The following is a 22,010-nucleotide window of genomic DNA, read 5'->3' as shown; positions in this document are numbered from 1 at the left end:
CCCTGTTCCTCACACCTAGGTATTCACCACTCATCCAACGTGTGAAACCTGCTGTGAGGACAATTAAAGTGTGGCCAGAGGGGACAGACGCAGTGCTCCAGGACAGATTTAAAAACACAGACTGGAATATGTTCACCCACACAGACCTGGACCAGTACGCCTCATCTGTACTGGATTACATCTCCAAAACCACAGACAGTGTCACCACCCAGAAACGGATCACCATGTACCCCAACCAGAAGCCTTGGATGAACCGGGATGTTCGTCTCCTCCTGAAGGCCCGCAACACCGCCTTTAGGTCAGGAGATGCACACGCCTACAGCACAGCCAGGGCTAATCTAAAGAAGGGCATCAAAAAAGCCAAACACCATTACAAAAAGAAGGTAGAAGAACACTTCTCCAACTCCAACCCCCGACGCATGTGGCAAGGACTCCAGACCATCACAGACTACAGGACCACCAAACCCTCCCCCGCATCCTCTGATGTCTCCTTCCTCAACGAGCTCAACAACTTTTATGCTCGTTTTGAGCGAGGGAGCCCCACAACCACAACCAAAGCAGACGTGACGCCAGACCACCAACCTCTGACTCTCTCCCCCACCGATGTAGGAGCGGTGCTGAGCAGGATCAATGTCCACAAGGCTGCAGGTCCTGATGGCATCCCCGGGCGTGTTCTCAGAGCGTGTTCTGGGGAGCTTGCAGGAGTGCTGACAGACATATTCAACCTGTCCTTGGCCCACGCTGTGGTACCGGCCTGCTTCAAATCCACCTCCATCGTCCCGATACCCAAAAACTCCAACCCATCTTGCCTCAATGACTACCGCCCAGTAGCACTCACCCCCATCATCACTAAGTGCTTAGAGCAGCTGGTCCTAGCACACTTCAAATCCTGTCTCCCCCCCACCCTGGACCCCCACCAATTCGCATACCGCCAGAACAGGAGCACAGAGGATGCAGTCTCCATCGCACTGCACTCTGTCCTCTCACACCTGGACAACAACAACACCTACGCCAGAATGCTGTTTATAGACTTCAATTCAGCGTTCAATACAATCCACCCCTCACAACTCATCAGGAAACTGACAGACCTGGGCATCAGTTCCCTCATCTGCAAATGGTTACTGGACTTCCTGACCAACCGCCCCCAACATGTCCGGCTGGATAACCACTGCTCATCTACCATCACAATGAACACCGGTGTACCACAAGGCTGTGTGATGAGACCTTTCCTCTACTCCCTCTTCACCAACGACTGCAGACCTGCTGACGGTTCCAACACCATCATTAAGTTTGCAGATGACACCACGGTGATTGGCCTCATCAGTGACAACGATGAGGCCGCCTACAGGGAGGAGGTGGATCATCTGGCTGAGTGGTGCGACACAAACAACCTGCTGCTTAACACCGAGAAGACCAAGGATCTCATCGTGGACTACAGGAGGAATGCTGACCCACATCCACCCATCCACATTAAGGGGACGGCTGTGGAGCGTGTGAGCAGCTTCAAGTTCCTGGGAGTCCACATCTCCGAGGATCTCACCTGGACGACCAACTGCTCCAAGCTGGTCAAGAAGGCTCACCAGTGCCTCTTCTTCTTGAGGACTCTGAGGAAGAACCACCTGTCCTCAGACATCCTGGTGAATTTCTATCGTTGCACCATCGAGAGCATCCTGACCAACTGTATAACAGTCTGGCACGGGAACTGCTCTGCCTCGGACCGGAAGGCGTTGCAGAGGGTCGTGAAAACTGCCCAGCGCATCGCCGGAGCACCACTTCCTGCCATAAAAGACATCTACAGGAAGCGGTGTCTGAAAAGGGCTGGGAAAATCATCAGAGACCCCAGTCACCCATCACATGGACTCTTCACCCTCCTGCCCTCTGGGAGGCGCTACAGGAGCCTCCGGACTAAGACCACCAGGTACCGGAACAGCTTCTTTCCCACAGCTGTCAGACTCCTGAACTCTGCCTCCTGACATCTGACCCACGTTAACACATGGACTGAACATACACACACCCACAATGGACAACTGTACCCTCAAACACACAATAATAACATGGACTGAACCACCACTCACAACCACTAGCACTTTATATAGATACTGTAGAAATTATCCACATATCTAATTTATCTTAACTGCACTACTGTATAGCTCTGTAAATAATCATTCTGTACATACGATAATTTTTAACCCTACAACTGTTTACAACTTGCATAGTTCCCATTTCTGTATAACTGTATATCTCAGATTTCTGTAAAGTTATTTATTTCATATTCTGTATAGTTTTTCATATTTATATCCTGTTCATAGCCTGTAAGTAGCTTGTACTCACTACAGCCTGTACATACCTATAGTTATAGAATATTCACAACATACTTCATACCGTGTACATTATAACATACCATAATAGACCCATTTCTGTAATATACTTACATATCTATATTATTGCTAATATATATTGTAATATATCTATATCACTAAAGCACTTCTGGATGGATGCAAACTGCATTTCGTTGCCCTGTACCTGTGCATGTGCAACGACAATAAAGTTGAATTCTATTCTATTCTATTCTATTATGAAGTCCTACCAACAAACCTACCAAGACGGTGATCAAAATGGCTTTGCCGAAACCCAGACCCCCTTAGCGACTTTTTTTCTAAAACGCGACTAGCGACAAATCTGGCGTTATTAGAGACTTATTTATGACGACTTTTAGACGTGAAAGCGCGTATCGCTACTCTCAACAAGCAGCGGGTGCTGCGGTGGGCACCTCGCCCATGCCAAAGTGCTCACAGGCGGAGGATAGTCCTCCCCCAGCTGCTATCAGGGCAGGGCTGACTGTAACTGAGGAGCTGGCAACACTGGTAGTGATGTGTCGGTCGCGAACAGTGTTGCTAACTCCACAGTAAGGAAAATCGCTATTGGTTGTCCTAAAAGCCGCTAGAAGTTGCTAAATGACGTCATCGCCTAATTTGCATAATTGGTCATGCTAATGTAATTGTAACCTACGCTGTTGGAGAGAGAAATAACATCGTGGAAGAGAGATAAAGTCAGTAAAAAACGTCTTAAATCCATTTATAATTTATATCTTTTAGCAATTATTGTTTTTTTAATGTCACAATTCCAACCCTGCTCCTTTATCCGGGCTTGGACCGGCAAAAGTGACCCTAAATTTGTTTAAAAGGAAGAAGCTGAAAATTGAAATAGTTAAAAGTTAGAATAGAATAGAATAGAATTCAACTTTATTGTCATTGTACATGCACAGGTACAGGGCAACGAAATGCAGTTTGCATCCATCCAGAAGTGCTTTAGTGATATAGATATATTACAATATATATTAGCAATAATATAGATATGTAAGTATATTACAGAAATGGGTCTATTATGGTATGTTATAATGTACACGGTATGAAGTATGTATGTATGTATGTGAATATTCTATAACTATAGGTATGTACAGGCTGTAGTGAGTACAAGCTATGTACAGGATATGAACAGGATATAAATATGAAAAACTATACAGAATATGAAATAAATAACTTTACAGAAATCTGAGATAAGTAACTCCACCAGAGTGCCTATTTCGGGTCACTTTTGCCGGTCCAAGCCCGGATAAAGGAGCAGGGTTGGAATTGTGACATTAAAAAAACAATAATTGCTAAAAGATATAAATTATAAATGGATTTAAGACGTTTTTTACTGACTTTATCTCTCTTCCACGATGTTATTTCTCTCTCCAACAGCGTAGGTTACAATTACATTAGCATGACCAATTATGTAAATTAGGCGATGACGTCATTTAGCAACTTCTAGCGGCTTTTAGGACAACCAATAGCGATTTTCCTTACTGTGGAGTTAGCAACACTGTTCGCGACCGACACATCACTACCAGTGTTGCCAACTCCTCAGTTACAGTCAGCCCTGCCCTGATAGCAGCTGGGGGAGGACTATCCTCCGCCTGTGAGCGCTTTGGCACGGGCGAGGTGCCCACCGCAGCACCCGCTGCTTGTTGAGAGTAGCGATACGCGCTTTCACGTCTAAAAGTCGTCATAAATAAGTCTCTAATAACGCCAGATTTGTCGCTAGTCGCGTTTTAGAAAAAAAGTCGCTAAGGGGGTCTGGGTTTCGGCAAAGCCATTTTGATCACCGTCTTGGTAGGTTTGTTGGTAGGACTTCATAATAGAATAGAATAGAATAGAATAGAATTCAACTTTATTGTCGTTGCACATGCACAGGTACAGGGCAACGAAATGCAGTTTGCATCCATCCAGAAGTGCTTTAGTGATATAGATATATTACAATATATATTAGCAATAATATAGATATGTAAGTATATTACAGAAATGGGTCTATTATGGTATGTTATAATGTACACGGTATGAAGTATGTTGTGAATATTCTATAACTATAGGTATATTTATTTATTTAGGACAGTGCATGTTAATGAACGTAAATGTAAAAAAAAAAAAAAATTACATGAATGTAAACATGCCAGATTATAGCCAAAGGCTAATTTCCATCTGTTGTCCTTAAACATAAAAAAATAGACATAATAATTCATAAAAATTCATCATTCATTCATAATAAAAACTCCATCACCAAACTTACACATACACACCATTCTGTTCCCAAATAAAACATTAAAACTATACAACTCATACATGATCACACACTTGATTTGTCCATAACCAGTTTTTAACCTTTGCCTTAAACAAATTGAGTGTAGAGCATTCTCTAATGGGTTGAGGAAGACTGTTCCACAGATGGCCACCCTTAACAGAGAGGACGTTCTGCCCAAATGCTGTCCGTCTGTGGGGTATAAACAAGTCTCCTCGGATTGTAGCTCGAGTGGTCCTGTCTGAGCTTTCTTTATGCCTAATGAACTGCTTTAGTGGTGGTGGAGCAAGGGAGTGTAAGACTTTATATATTAAACACACTCTTTTAAGTTTCACTAAGTTATTGAAGTTCAGTAATTTATGTTTTTTTAACACATGACAGTGGTGGTGGGAAGTCGGTTTTTTGTCAAGTAGTTTTAAACTTCTTTTATAAATGTTTTCAATAGTTTTAAGTGTTGTTGGACAAGCAAGTGACCAGGACGTCAAACAATAGTCCATATGAGAGATGATCATTGAGTAAAAATAAGTTTTTGCAACATTCATATTTAAATTATTACGTATATGATTAAAATTTCGATTATTAAATTTAAGTACCTGGGACACTTTATTTATGTGACTCTTGAAGGATAATGTTGGGTCTAGAATGACCCCAAGATATTTAAATTCTGGAGCTAATTCAAGCTCTACTCCATCCAGGAATATGTTTGACTGCTTCAAGTTTAAGGGGCGTTTTGAAAAATACATACAGACAGTTTTTGAGGTGTTCAACATTAGGCATGAGTCCTCCAGCCAGCTATGCATTAATGCTAAAGCAGCTGTAAGATCTTTTGCCACCTGCTGGACACTATTTGCTTGCGTATATATAACTGCATCATCCGCATACATTTGAGCAAATATATTTGGACAGACTTCAGGTAAGTTATTGATAAAAAGAGAGAACAATAAGGGCCCAAGAACAGATCCTTGAGGAACCCCTGTATCACAGTCTAAATATGGAGATTTAACCCCATCCAACACCACACACTGTTTCCTGTGTGAGAGATATGAGGCAAACCACTGAAGAGCCTGACTGGAGATATTAAACTGAGTCAATCTGGACAACAATATCTGATGGTTTACAGAGTCGAAAGCCTTCTTCAGATCTAAAAATACAGCTCCAACACAGGGACTCTTGTCCAGCAAGCTCTTCAAGTTCTCCACTAACATACACAGGGCAGTATCTGTGGAGTGATGTGCCCGAAAGCCAAACTGCAATGGATGTAATGAGGGTTGGGTGTTTTCTAGGTGAGCAGTGAGGAGTTTAACCACCCACTTCTCAGCTATTTTAGATACGACCGGGAGTATGCTTATGGGGCGATAATTAGCCATGTCAGTCTTCACACCTGCTTTGAAAATTGGTGTAACTGCAGCGATTTTCCAATCTGTTGGAACAATGGAATGTTCGAATGACATATTCAAAACATGAGTTGTTGGACGTACAAGCAAATCGATATGTTCCTTTAGGAAATTTGTGTTAATACCATATACATCAAGTGCTTTTGATTGTTTTAAACCTGTAATTAGTTTAGCAACTTCAGTGTCTGAAATATGAGTGATGGTGAACAAATTTTGATCAGCATCATTCACATTATCAGAGCATACGACTGAGTCAAAGCTCTGACTGATCTCCTTAACAGATGAAATAAAGAAAGTGTTTAAGTTACTGGCAATAGATAGAGGCTCTCTAACAATAGAGTTATTTACATAAAGTTCAATTGTATTTTTACTTTTGTTTGAATGACGGCCTAGTAATTTATTTAAGTGTTGCCAGATAATTTTACCATTACCTTTGGCTCTTTCAATTATATTTATAAAAAAATTTGCTTTGGCCTGTCTCAAACTTCTTGTTACTTTGTTCCGCATTGAAGTAAATCTCTGTCTATCCAGAGTTAGACCTGTTTTCAGGAACTGCTTTAGTAATTGATCTCTTGTTTTCATTAAATTCTTGCACTCTTTGTTTAACCAGGGCAAATTAGATGTTGTCTTTATTTTTTGTCGACCTCTAATGGAGTATGTTGATATAACATCCTTAACAATGTCAGTGAAGTGACTGCTGCAGAATTGTGGATCATCACTACACAATAAAGGCTCCCAGTTAACTGATGCTAATGCTTCTGCTACATTTTGTCGCTGACTTCTTGGTATGAATTCATAAAAGGATCTCCTATTAGATGAACTTTGAAAGTCATTCTTAACCCGTGCTTTTATAAGTTTTCTAGAAAATAATATAAAATTGTGGTCTGAAATACCAGTGATAAAATTATAAGATTTAATAATTCGCTCGGGCTTATTACTGAAAACCAGATCTATTTTAGTTTTAGAGTGTCTTGTTATTCTTGTGGGTTGTTCAATGTGTTGAGTAAAGTTCAAAGTCTCCATTATGTCCTTGAGTGTTTTTCTGTCCTTTTCACAGTCCCAGTTGACATTAAAATCTCCCATTACAATTATTTCATTAGACTTATTATTTATAGCATGATATTTAAGTAATATCTGTAGTTGTTCATAAAAAATATTCTTTGCGGAAGGAGGGCGATATAAACAGATCAACGTAAATGACATTTCTGGGGAAAGAGTGATTTTAACAGAAATATGTTCTATTTCGACATCTATTGGTGAACTAAGTAAAGAGCAATCCAGGTGTTTTTTTTACATACACAAGTATTCCTCCTCCTCTTGTTCCAATTCTATCCCTTCTGAATACTGTGTACTCTGGAAAGACAACAGCAGACTCAGGAGAAGAACTTGTGAGCCAAGATTCAGAGATACCCAAAATAGAAATGTTGGAATTGCTTAGAATATGTTCCAGTTGCTCATGCTTTGGTAACATACTGCGAATGTTAATGTGTCCACATAGAAGCCCCTTTGGTTTATTTTTAGTGTCCCAGATTACTTTAGCCTGATTAAATGTCTTGCAGATCTTTGTTCCTCTGTAAATTTTAATAGCAGGATTTATTGTCCTTTTGTTGACAATGCTATGAGCATTTAATGATGAGAAACCCTTTACCGGAGACTGTAGTTTGGGTACAGCAGGTGGGGGCCCAGGCAGCCGAGATGGAGGCCCAGGCAGCCGCGTTGGGGGCCAAGGCAGCTGAGGTGGAGGCCCAGACAGCCGAGGTGGAGACCCAGACAGCTGAGGTGGAGGTCCGAGCAGCTGAGGTGGAAGCCCAGGCAGCTGAGGTGTAGGCCCAGGCAGCCAAGATTGAAACCCAGGCAGCTGAGGTGGAGACCCAGGCAGCTGAGGTGGAGGCCCAGGCAGCTGAGGTGGAAGCCCAGCTAGCTGAAATGTAGGCCCAGGCAGCTGAGGTGGAGGCCCAGGCAGCCAAGATTGAAAACCATGCAGCTGAGGTGTAAGCCCAGGCAGCCAAGATTGAAACCCAGGCAGCTGAGGTGGAGGCCCAGGCAGCCGAGGTGGAGGCCCAGGCAGCCGAGGTGGAGGCCCAGGCAGCCGAGGTGGAGGCCCAGGCAGCCAAGATTGAAACCCAGGCAGCCGAGGTGGAGGCCCGAGCAGCTGAGGTGAAAGCCCAGCTAGCTGAAATGTAGGCCCAGGCAGCTGAAGTGGAGGCCCAGGCAGCTGAGGTGGAGACCCAGGCAGCTGAAATGTAGGCCCAGGCAGCTGAGGTGGAGGCCCAGGCAGCTGAAATGTAGGCCCAGGCAGCTGAGGTGGAGGCCCAGGCAGCTGAAATGGAGGCCCAGGCAGCTGAGATGGAGGCCCAGGCAGGCCTAGGCTAACTAGGCTAATTAGTTGTAGCCAGTCCAAATCACTGATGTTTGAATTAGGTCCAGGATTTAGTTCTATATCACCAGCCAAAAGTAGCATCAGAACAAGTTTCAGAATCTCCAGCGACAGTTGTGGTATATTTGATTGTTCATGTTTACCTGGGGGTGGTCTAGCATGACCAAAATCCAAGAATCTTGTGAACAAAAGATGTTGACTCCATTTGGCTGGGAAAGTGGTATAATTATCCAGCTTTCTTGGACATGTCAAACTCCACAGAAGATAAAAATGTATAAAAACAAAAAGACAAGTTGATGTCAAGATCCAGGGGTTTTTAGATGGTTTTTTAGGTGGTTTTTTTGGCAAACGCACAGGACCTGCCAAGCTGTGTGTCTGCACCCTAGCAGCCATCTTGAAAGGGTTTGTGTTCTGCCAAGCAAACACTAAAAGTATGAGTGTTTGTACAGGCTGTAGTGAGTACAAGCTATGTACAGGCTATGAACAGGATATAAATATGAAAAACTATACAGAATATGAAATAAATAACTTTACAGAAATCTGAGATATACAGTTATACAGAAATGGGAACTATGCAAGTTGTAAACAGTTGTAGGGTTAAAAATTATCGTATGTACAGAATGATTATTTACAGAGCTATACAGTAGTGCAGTTAAGATAAATTAGATATGTGGATAATTTCTACAGTATCTATATAAAGTGCTAGTGGTTGTGAGTGGTGGTTCAGTCCATGTTATTATTGTGTGTTTGAGGGTACAGTTGTCCATTGTGGGTGTGTGTATGTTCAGTCCATGTGTTAACGTGGGTCAGATGTCAGGAGGCAGAGTTCAGGAGTCTGACAGCTGTGGGGAAGAAGCTGTTCCGGTACCTGGTGGTCTTAGTCCGGAGGCTCCTGTAGCGCCTCCCAGAGGGCAGGAGGGTGAAGAGTCCGTGTGATGGGTGACTGGGGTCTCTGATGATTTTCCCAGCCCTTTTCAGACACCGCTTCCTGTAGATGTCTTTTATGGCAGGAAGTGGTGCTCCGGCGATGCGCTGGGCAGTTTTCACGACCCTCTGCAACGCCTTCCGGTCCGAGGCAGAGCAGTTCCCGTGCCAGACTGTTATACAGTTGGTCAGGATGCTCTCGATGGTGCAACGATAGAAATTCACCAGGATGTCTGAGGACAGGTGGTTCTTCCTCAGAGTCCTCAAGAAGAAGAGGCGCTGGTGAGTCTTCTTGACCAGCTTGGAGCACTTGGTCGTCCAGGTGAGATCCTCGGAGATGTGGACTCCCAGGAACTTGAAGCTGCTCACACGCTCCACAGCCGTCCCCTTAATGTGGATGTGTGGATGTGGGTCAGCATTCCTCCTGTAGTCCACGATGAGCTCCTTGGTCTTCTCGGTGTTAAGCAGCAGGTTGTCTGTGTCGCACCACTCAGCCAGATGATCCACCTCCTCCCTGTAGGCGGCCTCATCGTTGTCACTGATGAGGCCAATCACCGTGGTGTCATCTGCAAACTTAATGATGGTGTTGGAACCATCAGCAGGTCTGCAGTCGTGGGTGAAGAGGGAGTAGAGGAAAGGGCTCATCACACAGCCCTTTCCTCTACTCCCTCTTCTAATACAGCCTACAACAAAGTGGATCATTCCCATCGAATGAAAAACTAAACACAGACGGTGCAGCTTAGCAAAGTCCAGCAAGTGAAGTTGGACTTTGTAGAAAACACTCATCCAGATGCTCCTGGTGAACACTCACTGCCTACCTCTTGGTAGGGTTGGTCATCAAACTATGTAATACAACCTAGGGCTAAGTGCATGTCTCCCCGTAGAATTAAATAGTTGTGTTGGCTCTTGTCTGATATCACGATTTAATAAAATCTAACTGCAAATCCTTGCCAGAACATTTCCACCTGGGTTGTCTTGGTGCAGTTTCCAATTATAATGCACATCTAGGTCAAACATGGCGGTTGGCACTGTAGTCCACTGAGAGAAAGCCAGTTAAAAATTAAGAGAGCAGAGTTCATCACATGGCTGTGTTCACTGTAAAATCCAAAGCTTAAAAGTATGAGTGGGTCAGCTGTAGTGCAGTTTGGCCAGTGGTAGACATGACTGGTTATTAAAATGCAATTTTTGAGTACTTTCTAAAGCAAAATGTGCCAAAATAGCTCAGTTGGGAGAGCGTTAGACTCTAAAGGACTGTAGTTCGAGCCTGGGTTTCGGCAAAGTCGTTTTGATCACCATCTAGGACTTGGTAGGTTTGTTGGTAGGACTTCATAAAACAGCCTACAACTAAGTGGGTCATTCACATTGAATCAAAAACTAAACACAGACGGTGCAGCTTAGCAAAGTCCATCAAGTGCAGGTAGCATTTGTAGAAGGCCACCCTGCAGAACACTCACTATATGATTGACCTACCTCTTGGTAGGGTTGGTAATCCAATTCCTATTCAATTCAATTCATAATACAGCCTAGGGGGGCATGTCTCCCCCTAGAATTAAATACTTGCGTTGGCTTTTGTCTGACATAATGATTTAATAATATCTAACTGCAAATCCTCGCTAGTACATACAGTGAAATAACAGGTTAAAAGTTCACATTTTTACAGAACAGAAAAAATATATATTTAAATGTGTGGACCAGATGACAAAAGTGTGACTTTTGGAGCCTGGGTAGCTCAGATGGAAGAGCATCAGACTCTTTTGTCACTCACAAGACAACTCGTGTTCCAGCAGTGTTCAGTTCCTTACTAATTTTGTTTTTTACCAAAGCAACATGTGCCAATTGCAGTGTTGTACACAGAGCTATTTCAACTTTACTCTGACCTTTACTATGGTCTTAAACAGAATCATACCCCGCATTCCCTTTCCTCCCTACACCTATAAACAAGTTCCTACTATTGACCCCAGAATGTGGCAATCTATGCTTTATGAATGCTTTTTTCCCCATTTTCCTTTCCTCACCTCAGTGTAAGTCCAAGTAGGAGTCCGCATCCTTCTCTATGTTCTAATTTAATAAAGCCACCATTCAGTTTATTACCTGAGATGTTAAATCTTATATTTTGTCCTATTTTACTGTTTAAAGCTTTTGAGTTAGTATGGGCCTACTCTGCAAGTTTGTGCATTGTTACAGGCCCTTCTCCATTTGCTGCCTTCACTCCTGATGCAGACAGTGGGGACTGTTTTATGGGTTTTCCTGCTTGTCTTCAAATTGTGACTTCACAGTGCATTCAGATTTGTCAAAATAGCAACTGACCTATGCATTCAATACAGGGAATACCCCTCATTCTTTTGGGTTGCTCACCGACGGGACAACGTGGATAATCCATGTACTGAGGCTTCTGATGTGTCTAGGGAAGAGCTACTCGGATGTGTTACGAGAGTCTGCAGCTCAATGCGTGAATGCCAGGGTAAGCGGGAACACACCTAAACCCTAGTTCAAGTTTAGGTTATTTGCCAACAGCTCATACTGATCAGATTTATTTTTGGTTTTGACTAAATCAACATGAACTAAATTCAGTCGGAAAGTGACATTATTACATGAGGCCACTATCTACTTATTTACTAAACTTGGCGGCTGTGAATCCTTATTGTATGGCCTAAATTCCCAAAATAAAAATAACTAATACTTGCTAGTTGTTTTGATTCTTAAATATCTATTAACTTCTTTTTACTCAGAGATTACTTGTGCTTTCACCTTGAGCTTGAAGGTCTGTCAGAAGGCAGGGCCACAATATTACAATATCAAAGTGGATGGGTGACATCACCAGCTCAAGATGGAAACAGCCATTTACCAACTGCCAACCTCTGTATATTTTATTTTGTCATTTATTCTATTTAATTAAAAAAAAAAAAATATATATATATATATATACATTTTTGTTACATACACACACACACACACACACACGTAGATATATTTACACATTCACACATTCAGTAATGCGCATATACTCTTATATTGTACATATATTTATTCATATAATTCTCAGATTTACCCATTGGGGTGATCGTGGCTCAGGAGTTGGGAGTTTGCCTTGTAATCGGAAGGTTGCCTGTTCGAGCCCCGGCTTGGACAGGTCGTTGTGTCCTTGGGCAATACACTTCGCCCATTGCCTACTGGTGGTGGTCAGAGGGCCTGGTGGCACCAGTGTCCGGCAGCCTCGCCTCTGTCAGCGCGCCCCAGGGTAGCTTGCCATCACCAGTGTGTGAATGGGTGGATGACTGGTTGTGTAAAGCGCTTTGGGGTCCTTAGGGACTAGAAAAGCGCTATACAAATGCAGGCCATTTACCATTCTTATATTTTGCTTGTTCTTATGTTATTGTATTTTTGCACACCTCTGTTGCTTGTGAAGCTCGCACACAAGAATTTCACTCACATGTACTGTACCAGTGTACCTGCACATGTGATGTGACAATAAAAGTGATTTGATTTGATTTGAAGTACTAAGCCAAGAAATTCTTTGTGAAATGGAAAAGTAAATGCCACTTTATGTAATGCGTTTGTTCATACATACACATACTAATTGACCTAAAAAGATGTAACTCTTAGACCCCCTTGTATTCATAAAAATTCGACCAGCCCTGAAAGAGACTTTCAGGTCTCTTTTCATTTTTTCCAAACAAACGGACTATTCATTTGCCCAAAACAATGACAAATTGATACCAAATACACCCAAGTGAGAGCTGGTAAATAAGGTCAACTCAGTCACATACAATGAGATACTAGTGTGGGAAAAGAACAAAGGACAAAAGTGAAAACAGTAACCCTAAAAGTAAAGCAGCAAGTAAACTGGAAGAAGAGCAGACAAGAAGAAAACAGAAAGAAGATGACACACACACACAAAAAAACCCCCAAAACAATTATGACATTTTTACTGGCATCTGTCCAATATTTCCAGATTTATAATTTTTGCTCCCTTTTTTTCTAACTGTGAGTTCACAAGGTATTGTTTTTCTCCCTTGAAAGTCTTTTAAATCAAACATTAAAAACATGAAATTTTCTGCAACAATATCTCAGAAGGTCAAGCTTTGGAAAAACACTGTTTGTTCATAGTCTATAATTGAAAAGTACCCAGTGAAATGCAAACTGGCTAATAGCTGCTTAGAAAATAGAGCTGTGCCATGAAGAAGTAACATGTTAAGCCTCACTTTATTATTGCATGAGATGTGCAGACCTTAAGGATTGTTATCATCAAAACAGCAGATATTGAGCATTTACTGAACAATCCTAATATCATCCTACTAAAAGTGGACAACACGTGTTCAGTATGTAAGATATCTCAAATGCACTAAGACTGCTGTATCAATGTGAGAGCTTTAGCTATTTAAAATCTTAAAATGTGAGGATGCACTTTCTGCACATTTGCATGCAAACATGATTCGCAGGAAAAGCCAGCGGCCTGTTTGGCCTCCGAAAACCTTAACTAGTAATTGAATCTGGGTGTCAGCATGACCAAATCCTACTTGACACCCCCCCTTCCTCCTCTCCTCCCGTCTTCTCTCTCCCTCTCCGATCCATCTGATGACTCTGGCAATCTGCGTGTCATGTACAATTAAGTGGATCTGGAGATGTAGAGAGGGAGATGAAATTTAAAGTGCTGTAGAAATTAGAAGTGATGAAGTACGGTGGTGTGTGCCGATGGGATCCCCAGTGGTTAGAGCTCTGACACACTGTAGAGGTGACAGGTTTCCTCTGATCAGGGCTGCACACGTGGCAGAGCAGGTTTTAGACTGAAGCAAACACACAGGCATCTAAAAAGGTCATAGTAATAATAATAATAAGTGTATAATAAAAAAAATGTATACATACTCATAACATTTGCATTTCCAGTGTTTATATAAGTGGCTCATTGGGTTACATGTTTTTGTGTGGGTTGCTACTCATTGTGTATACAGTAATATTTCATTCGCAGCACATTTCTGTATCTCACTGATGGTTGCTTTTGGCTTTTTTGGCATCATTTACATTTTTTTTCATGCCAAAATTCAAAAAATGTGTTCATATTTGTGAAAATGTTTTAACCATTTGTTTTCAAGATGCAGTGCATGTACAGGCCATCCTTTTCTCGCTGCCTGTTTCCTAATGTGATAATAATAATTTAAAGGAGACGAATTCTGGAGTAGAGTCTAAAACACAACATATGCTATCCATTTAGGCAGCTGAAAAACATTCCCAAACATAGTTAGTTGTCAGTTTTTCTTTTAATGAGCAAAATTTCTGACTTGCTAGTCTATATTTTCTTCTTTCATTAAATCATGTGTATGGAGAATGAAAGCAAGCAGTGATAGATTCAAGTGATAGATACTTTATTAATTATAAAGAGAATTTAGGCATTCAGTAGCTTGTTAAACACAGTGTATCAAACAGGAGATAAACAGCAAATAGACTGGCTCTTATACAGTGCTTTTCTGCTCTATTTGAGCACTCGGAGCACTTATACAAAATGCCTCATTCACCTATTCACACAAGCACTTTCTAAGCCCAAGTGCTCTGTATCTAACATTCACACTCTGATGAATGCATCAGACTTGAGGTTCACATTTGTCTTGCACAAATATGTTGGCTGGCACGCAGACTGGAGCAGCCAGGAAGGAAACCACAAACCTTCTGATTAGCAGATAACCTGCTCAACCTCTTGACCTACAGCCACCCCAAAAATCGTCCTGATGTCTGACTCAAGCCAGCGTTCTTCTAACTGGGTCTTTCTCATGAACAGGTTTGTACAGCTGGGTGGAGCTTCTGTGCTTAAGGCTAGAGGAGTGTGCTTGAGTTGACCATATTAGGAATATCCTCTCTTACCAACAGTCAGAAACTGTCTGAGCTTTTGGCTCTCAGGGATTATTTGTACATGGGATGATTTCATTGTAAAACTAATAGTATATTTACGACAAAAAGAAAGGGAAAATCTAATCAAACTGCTTTTCAACTGTAAATTGTAAGAGCCTTTGTATTTTTGATTCATGTTGGATTATATATCAGTTTGTTTGATTCATACTGATTAGTATTTGTTTCGATCTACTTACAAATTGCATTTTTCTTAAGACTAATTACTTGCCATTAATGGTGCAACCAATAAACAAGCACGTCAGAAAACTAAGTTGCGATCTTTTTTTCTCTGCACACAGACTCAATCCTCTCAGAGCCCACGTCTTTCCCTCAGTGATAAATGTCAGCCTCCCTCCTCCTGAACAGATATCGATGGTTATTTGGGCTTATTTCTCCAATCTGTTGTTCACCTCAGAACGGAGATGGAATCCATTTCTGCCTGGTTGGCAGCGAGGGTGACTGTAGGACAAAGTAATTTGGCTGGCTGGCACCCTCTAGAATCTCTCTGTCTGAGCTGCCGAGCTATCTCAGCCCTATTTCCAAAGTTTACCTCACACAAACAAGCGCTCACAAAAACCCCTCAGATCTCTTCTCATAGACGCATAAACTGGTCTAAGGCTGAAGGAAACAAAGTGCAGACATTTGGAGAAGTAGTTAAGTTTGATCTGGCTTTTGCAAACAATCTGAGCAGGTATAACAAAACAAAAAGGACATATAATACAAACATTTTATTATTTATCTGCCATTTCAATTTAAAAGTATATATCAAACTCTAAACATTTCATTCTTTCAATAAAGCATGTGAGGTTTATTTTTTTTGCAGGACAAAGAAGAACTCTATAATCAGTTGCTTGTTGGGGGCTGTAGTGTCCAAAAGGGAACCCAGCTGTAGCAACAGAGTGGACCCAGTGGGTCGAGAAATAAAAATATGTGTCATTCCAAAAACTGCAAAAAAAACCCCAAACAAACATTTCAAGCCATGTCCAGAACCAAGCACCAACCTCTCTTCAAGTACCACACAGGCATGTTGGAGTCAGGGTGAAAAAGGGTTTCAAGTGTAAGTTGAAGTGAATTAATTTATTTTACATGAAATATTTATGGACCCTTAGCCTTCAGATTTTTACAAAGAAAAGAGAGGGATTTTCCAAAGAATGGAAATCCAATTTGTCACAGAATGCTAGGTCACACAGTGATGACACACTATGTATATTGGTACTCTAGCAGTTACAAATATCCCATAAATTTGTCCATATAATTTAGCAAAAGCTACATAGACTTGCTAAAGAAATGGTTTAGGTAAAAGGCAAAGAAGTTACTTCAATTAAGCCTGGCCAACAAGGCCGTACCAAAAATGACATATCAATAAAACATAGATAATCACAGTAACGATTTGCATTGTAAACATGTTAAATTAATGTTGGAAGGCTGCTATTTGGCAGTGGAGGGACAAAAGTGTATTTGGATAAAAGGTGGAGTGTGTTTCTCAGATCCCACACGCAAGATGTTTGGAATAAAACCTTAAAGGCATCAAGCACCATTGTTATTGTTCGGGTGTTTCATTTGTAAAGGCAAAAAAAGCAGATTTCACGAGTCAAGGTCTAACAGTCCAACTCCAGCTCCCTAACTAGCAAGGCACTTTTTGATCTGGAAAAATAAAAAACTAAAATAGAATGATTATTGTAAGAAAACAGGGAAGGAAGCTCTAGGAGAGGGGAAATTTAAAACTAGCTGAGCCTGCTGCGAGCGATTTAGCTCATTAATGTAACACTGGTGAGTGAGAACAATTGTGCCATTTGACTGTGGTTTTGATTGACTGGCTCTACTTTTTCAACATTCACCTCCTGCTTTTCCCCTGAAAACATTATTTTGGTAAATCCAATCATCATCTGATTGTACTCATCTTATATTGAAATGAGGTCCATAAATGGAATATGATGGTGCCTTCAGGGGCTTGATTGGAATACTAGAAATTTTACTGGAGTGCACATATAAAATAAAGAAATGGTAAATATGCAGACAGTCAAGTTGAAACTGACGACTTTGTTCTGTGTCAGTGTAAAATGTGCAAGGGAGTGCAGACAGTCTCTGTGAGTGACGAGGTGTTTTGTTGAACTACTGTTGGGTGGACAGGTCAGACAAAGGCAGCTCCGAGGTCACACACCTTCAGTGAATTCACGAAAACTCTGCGTGTGAAGCACACTTCATCGAGTGTGCCGTTTCAAAGGTCAGTGGTGATGACTGGTGTTACGCCGTGGATGAGCAGCGTAGGGCCAAGGTCCTGAGTCAGCAGCTCCAGCTGGCGCAGGTAAGCAGTATAGCGGCGGGTGTCAGCTGGGGGGCGTGGCAAGTACAAGAAACGCACAGCGGGTTGGGGCCGGGCCTGATCCAGGATCAGCTTGTTGACAGCTGAAAGGTAGTCATCTGACACACGTGTGGCGTTGCTTGGGAAGCTGTTGACGTAATCTTCTTCGTTCTCCTCATCCTCTTCCTCCTCAGGTTGCAGCTTCTTCTCTTCCGTAGTAGCATCCAGCTGTTTCTTCCCCCAGTTGCCTTGACGCTGCCAGTGTAGTGCCACCTGCTGATCCCAAGGCACGGGGTGGATCTGAGCCTTAATTCTCAACTCCTTAAGCAGCTGGCTGAGCTTCTCCTCCGGGCCCCTCACACTTCGGCCCTCCTCAACACACAGGAAGAGACGCAGTGTAGCTTTGCGCCAGTCCCGCACCATGTTAAGGATACATGCCAGCTGCAGCAGGAATAGAGAGCAGGTATCCACATAGCTACAGCTGTCTGGGCGTAGGAGGTTGACTGGCCAGACATCCACATACACAGCTCTCTTCCCGGGAGTGCAGGAGGGAGGTGAGAGAACCTGGGCTCTGTCAAAGTTGTTGAAGTATCGAGCTAGTACCACGTTCTTGAGCATCTTCATGGCATCAGCAATGATAGCTACATACTCCTGGGACCCTAGAACCTTTCCGTCTCCAAATTCACCATAGTCCAGTCTGTTACTAGAGCCCCGCAGGGATACAAAGTGGAAGAGAGGAGGTTGCTCAGGCTCCTGAGAAGGACCTGAGGGATCCGTGGACTGAGTGCTCGACATTGACGGATCAATCAGTTTGTCTTTTGGAAGACAGTCATCATAGAAACCCAGGACAAGGGTGTTAGGACGCATCCCACCTGGGAAGAGGAAAGGCACAAATTATTTATTTTATTACCATCATTCATTTCCTATAATGTTGAGAGTGGAAGACTTAGAGTGATTCACAATATGTCCGTTACATGGCCTGGATTGAAAGTGAGCAAAAGAGCAACCGATGGCTAAAGAAAAATTTTTAAACACCTTTTGAAAGCCTGGAGAACTATTACTTAAGACAACTTGAACAAAATAACAAGAAAATCTGGCTCCTTGGAAGCAAAATATATAGAACTAGTGAGTAACTCAAGACTTTTGCGCAGTACTGTATGTTTTGTGGCTCTGTAAAGACCTTTTTGATCAAATGTGACTCTTTTGATATGCTGCCAGTCCTTGCCCTTGGGGCAGGATTAGGGTTACGGTGCATTTCAGGCATGTTAAATAAACACATTTACATAGAAACTACAAGAAGTTAAAATCAAGTGCATTTTGGGCACATAGATAAAAAGTGCAAATAGCAGTTTGGATATCGCAGCTCAATAACTGACACAGCATATCATCTTAGAGTGTTAACGTGTCTGCTTCTGGATGTTTGGGCAGTTTAGTTCAATACTTGAAACTTTGAGTAAACATAGTAACCAAACCACTGGTTGAAGAGCAGGTACTATTTTTTGACAGTCTAAATAATAATATAATATAATGTAAATGTAAAAACATTCATTAGGCATTGGCTTTAATCAAAATGTAAGTACGTGGAAGGAACAAAAATCATATTAGTATATTGATACTTGCCTTTGAATTTAATAACAAATAAGGACAATGTGCGTTATTAATAGTGGTACTGACCAAGTCCTGAAATGAAGAGGAGATGTTGGACACCATGACGTACAGAATCAGCTAAGGTCAGGTTGACAAAGGCTTTGATATTTAGATGGTCCACCAGGGACAACCAGGACTCATATTGGGCCTGCAGAGGGTCAGACGGCAAAGTGTCTGGAAAAAAAACATAAAGTTGAATTGCACTAGAAATACATCTGACAGTTGAACAGAAGTGTGCTAAGATTCAGAGAATGAGAAGGAAATGGACCCAGAAGCAGGAAAGCCAAAAAGTAAAAGGAGAGAGTGGAGAAGTGAGTTGACAGAGCTGGAATTAGAGGCAGAGCGTGAGTGAGATGCAAGCGAGCATGCTGAGATATGGAGGAGAGGGAAGAAACAGAAAGATGCAAGCGCAAATGACAGTGTAGACAGACTTGGATAAAGAATGAAAGATACAGGGAAGCACAAACAGGCGAGCAGGTGATCAGTCATCCCAAAAAAAAGCATCAGCATGTATGTAGAGGGCCATCCAGAGGCCACATCTACAGGCTTCCTGTGGTTGTTTGAACTGTGCTAGAAGCTGCCATGTATTCCATTCAGCTTTAAGGCAAACAGCTGCTGCACAATTGTAAGTATAAATGGGTAGACTCAAAATAGATTAGCAAGGCAATGTGCAAATCCTCAACAACAAACTCCACTTCAGTGTAATTATGTGAATGAATAGCTCGATCATATTTCTCAAGACCAAGTGGCTCGTCAAGTGAGAGAAGGGCCCTTCAGCGGCTAATGAACATATCATTTTTTTCCACTGTGAAACACAAAGGATTTGGACTGGGAGCACTCCATTCATGGCCAGTCCCGGTCTGCCATCATCTCCCCCACCCCTTTACACCCCACGGAAGACAAAGAAAAAGACAATCAATGACCTTGCCCCTTGAAAATCTGCAAGTGTGTAGAAAGGAGGTGCCTCCAGAGCTTTGTGCGTGCGATTACTTCCCTCGAAATGAAACAGCAGCAGATGAGGCGATGTCAAAGAGAAAGGGTTAGCATTCTGAAGAGGTCCATTAAACAATGAACTGCTCAGTCTGGAACTTTGGAGTGCATTGCCAACATAGAGGCGCATTTCTCACTCATATACTTTCCATATTTGGCCATTTTAAACTGAACCAAAATGAAAGGACTTTAGTGATAGTGGTATATTTTATATATTTTATAGCAATACAGTTGAAGTTCTCAGGGAAAGAAGATTTTTTGTTGCCTCTGCTGCTTTTAAATATCATAATCATGTTAAAATCATCCAAAAACAATATCTTCTCAGCATCCCATATTTATTTTGCTCATAATTAACAGTCTCTCTCTCACACTGAGTGGGTGTACATGAGAAATGGTGCAGAAGTAAGCCTTCGAATCCTCCTAATGCAAAAGTCACTGGAGAAGAAGCTGATTAAATAAATGAAAAAAGTTTCTCGAGGTTTAAATCGAACTTTGGTGTTCTTACTGAGGTCTCCGAGCTGGACGTGTCCCAGCACGTACAGGCCGCTCTTCTTGATGTCGTTGATGAAGGTGATGAGGCCCACGCTACTGCGAGGGTTGGAAACCATGAGCAGGATCTGAGGTCTCCAGAACTTGACGTGGTCCTTCCTCACGTCCAGCATTAGCAAATACTTACGCACCTAAAGGTTGAAGAGAGACATGTAAGCAGAGCTGTTGGAGAATCTGTGCGTTTTTAACCCCATAAACTCCTACTTCACTAAACCTGCATTCCACACAAGCCTCTAGTTTGACTTTCACTAAATCTGAGTTGTATCTGCAGCTGTCTCATGCTCAAGTCCATTTGAGTCCCACCAAAATAAATATCCAGATGTGACTGAACTTGCAATGACCTAAATTTTAGTTTTTTCACTTAATGTTGATTTCCATAATATTTGATATTGTGCAGGGGAAAAAAACAACACTTCAAGCTGAAATTGCCAATATATGTGTTTTGCTCACTTTTCTGTGTCTGTTTTTTTGGCAGTAAGGAAAGTTGACTTTTATTGGTCCTGAGATTTAGCATGAGGTACATTAAGGAAGGTTTCAGAAACTATGAATTTCATTCCTCTACCATCTGTACAGTCAGTCATCTTTAGAAAGATTTTTTAGCAACTTCTTCAACAACAGAAGCCGGCTTTCTTCTAAAGCAGTGGTTCCCAAACTTTTTTTGCTGGGCCCCCCTTTGTTTTACAAGAAAAATATTGCCCCCCCCCACGCGCGCGCGCGCACACATGCACAAACACATCCTCCAACCACACACACCCATATTTTGCTCCACTGCAGTTTATTTCACACCTCAAACATTTAGTAAACAATTAAGCAAATACAAGTAATCTGCAGGTAGTAAGAAAATAAACTACTAACTCTTTTACGCTGCGTATGCACGTATACGGGTGATTTTGAAAACGCAGCTGTTTCGTCCACACGTAAACGGCGTTTGGAATCACCGAAAACTGAGATTTTTTAAAACTCCTTTTTTGCGTTTAGGTGTGGACGAGGAATACGGAGTTCGTCACGCAACGTTAAAGGTATGTGCCTTTTTTCACGTCATGCTGTGCGCCACGTTGTTTGCATGAGATGAATTGCAGAATGGCAGATAGTTAGATTAACAGTATTTTGTCTCTATCTTCAGGTTTTACACGCTTACATAGACACATGCAGTTACTGTCCCTCCATTTAGAAAGGCAGAGGCGTCACTGTGTAATTATTTTACATGTACTTGTTTTTTTCCTGTGTAATAATATTCAACATTGCTATCAATACTATCAATAATTTCACTCCACGGAGACAGCTCTTCTTAGGGTCTCATGTGATATCTTGATGAATAATGATGCAGGAA

At 41.9% G+C, this 22,010-nt stretch overlaps 1 protein-coding gene across 1 annotated transcript in view; it reads right to left on the bottom strand.

Moving 5' to 3' along the window:
* Positions 1 to 14,655: 14,655 nt before the first annotated feature.
* LOC146374251 (solute carrier family 12 member 9) overlaps positions 14,656 to 22,010 on the bottom strand; it is a 79,929-nt gene continuing 72,574 nt past the window's right edge. Inside the window, exons 11-13 of the mRNA XM_084950053.1 lie at positions 20,637 to 20,811; positions 19,169 to 19,315; positions 14,656 to 18,366 (exon numbers count right to left, since the gene is read on the bottom strand). Of these exons, the coding sequence (XP_084806179.1) occupies positions 17,411 to 18,366; positions 19,169 to 19,315; positions 20,637 to 20,811 (1,278 nt within the window). The 3' untranslated portion in view covers positions 14,656 to 17,410. The remainder of the gene's footprint in view (positions 18,367 to 19,168; positions 19,316 to 20,636; positions 20,812 to 22,010) is intronic.

This window comes from Perissodus microlepis, chromosome 14 (assembly GCF_051167445.1).
Source record: "Perissodus microlepis isolate ML-2025 ecotype Zambia chromosome 14, ASM5116744v1, whole genome shotgun sequence".
Taxonomy (NCBI): Eukaryota; Metazoa; Chordata; class Actinopteri; order Cichliformes; family Cichlidae; genus Perissodus; species Perissodus microlepis.
Note: the sequence above shows the minus strand (reverse complement) of the source record. Positions and strands in the feature narration are given on the sequence as shown.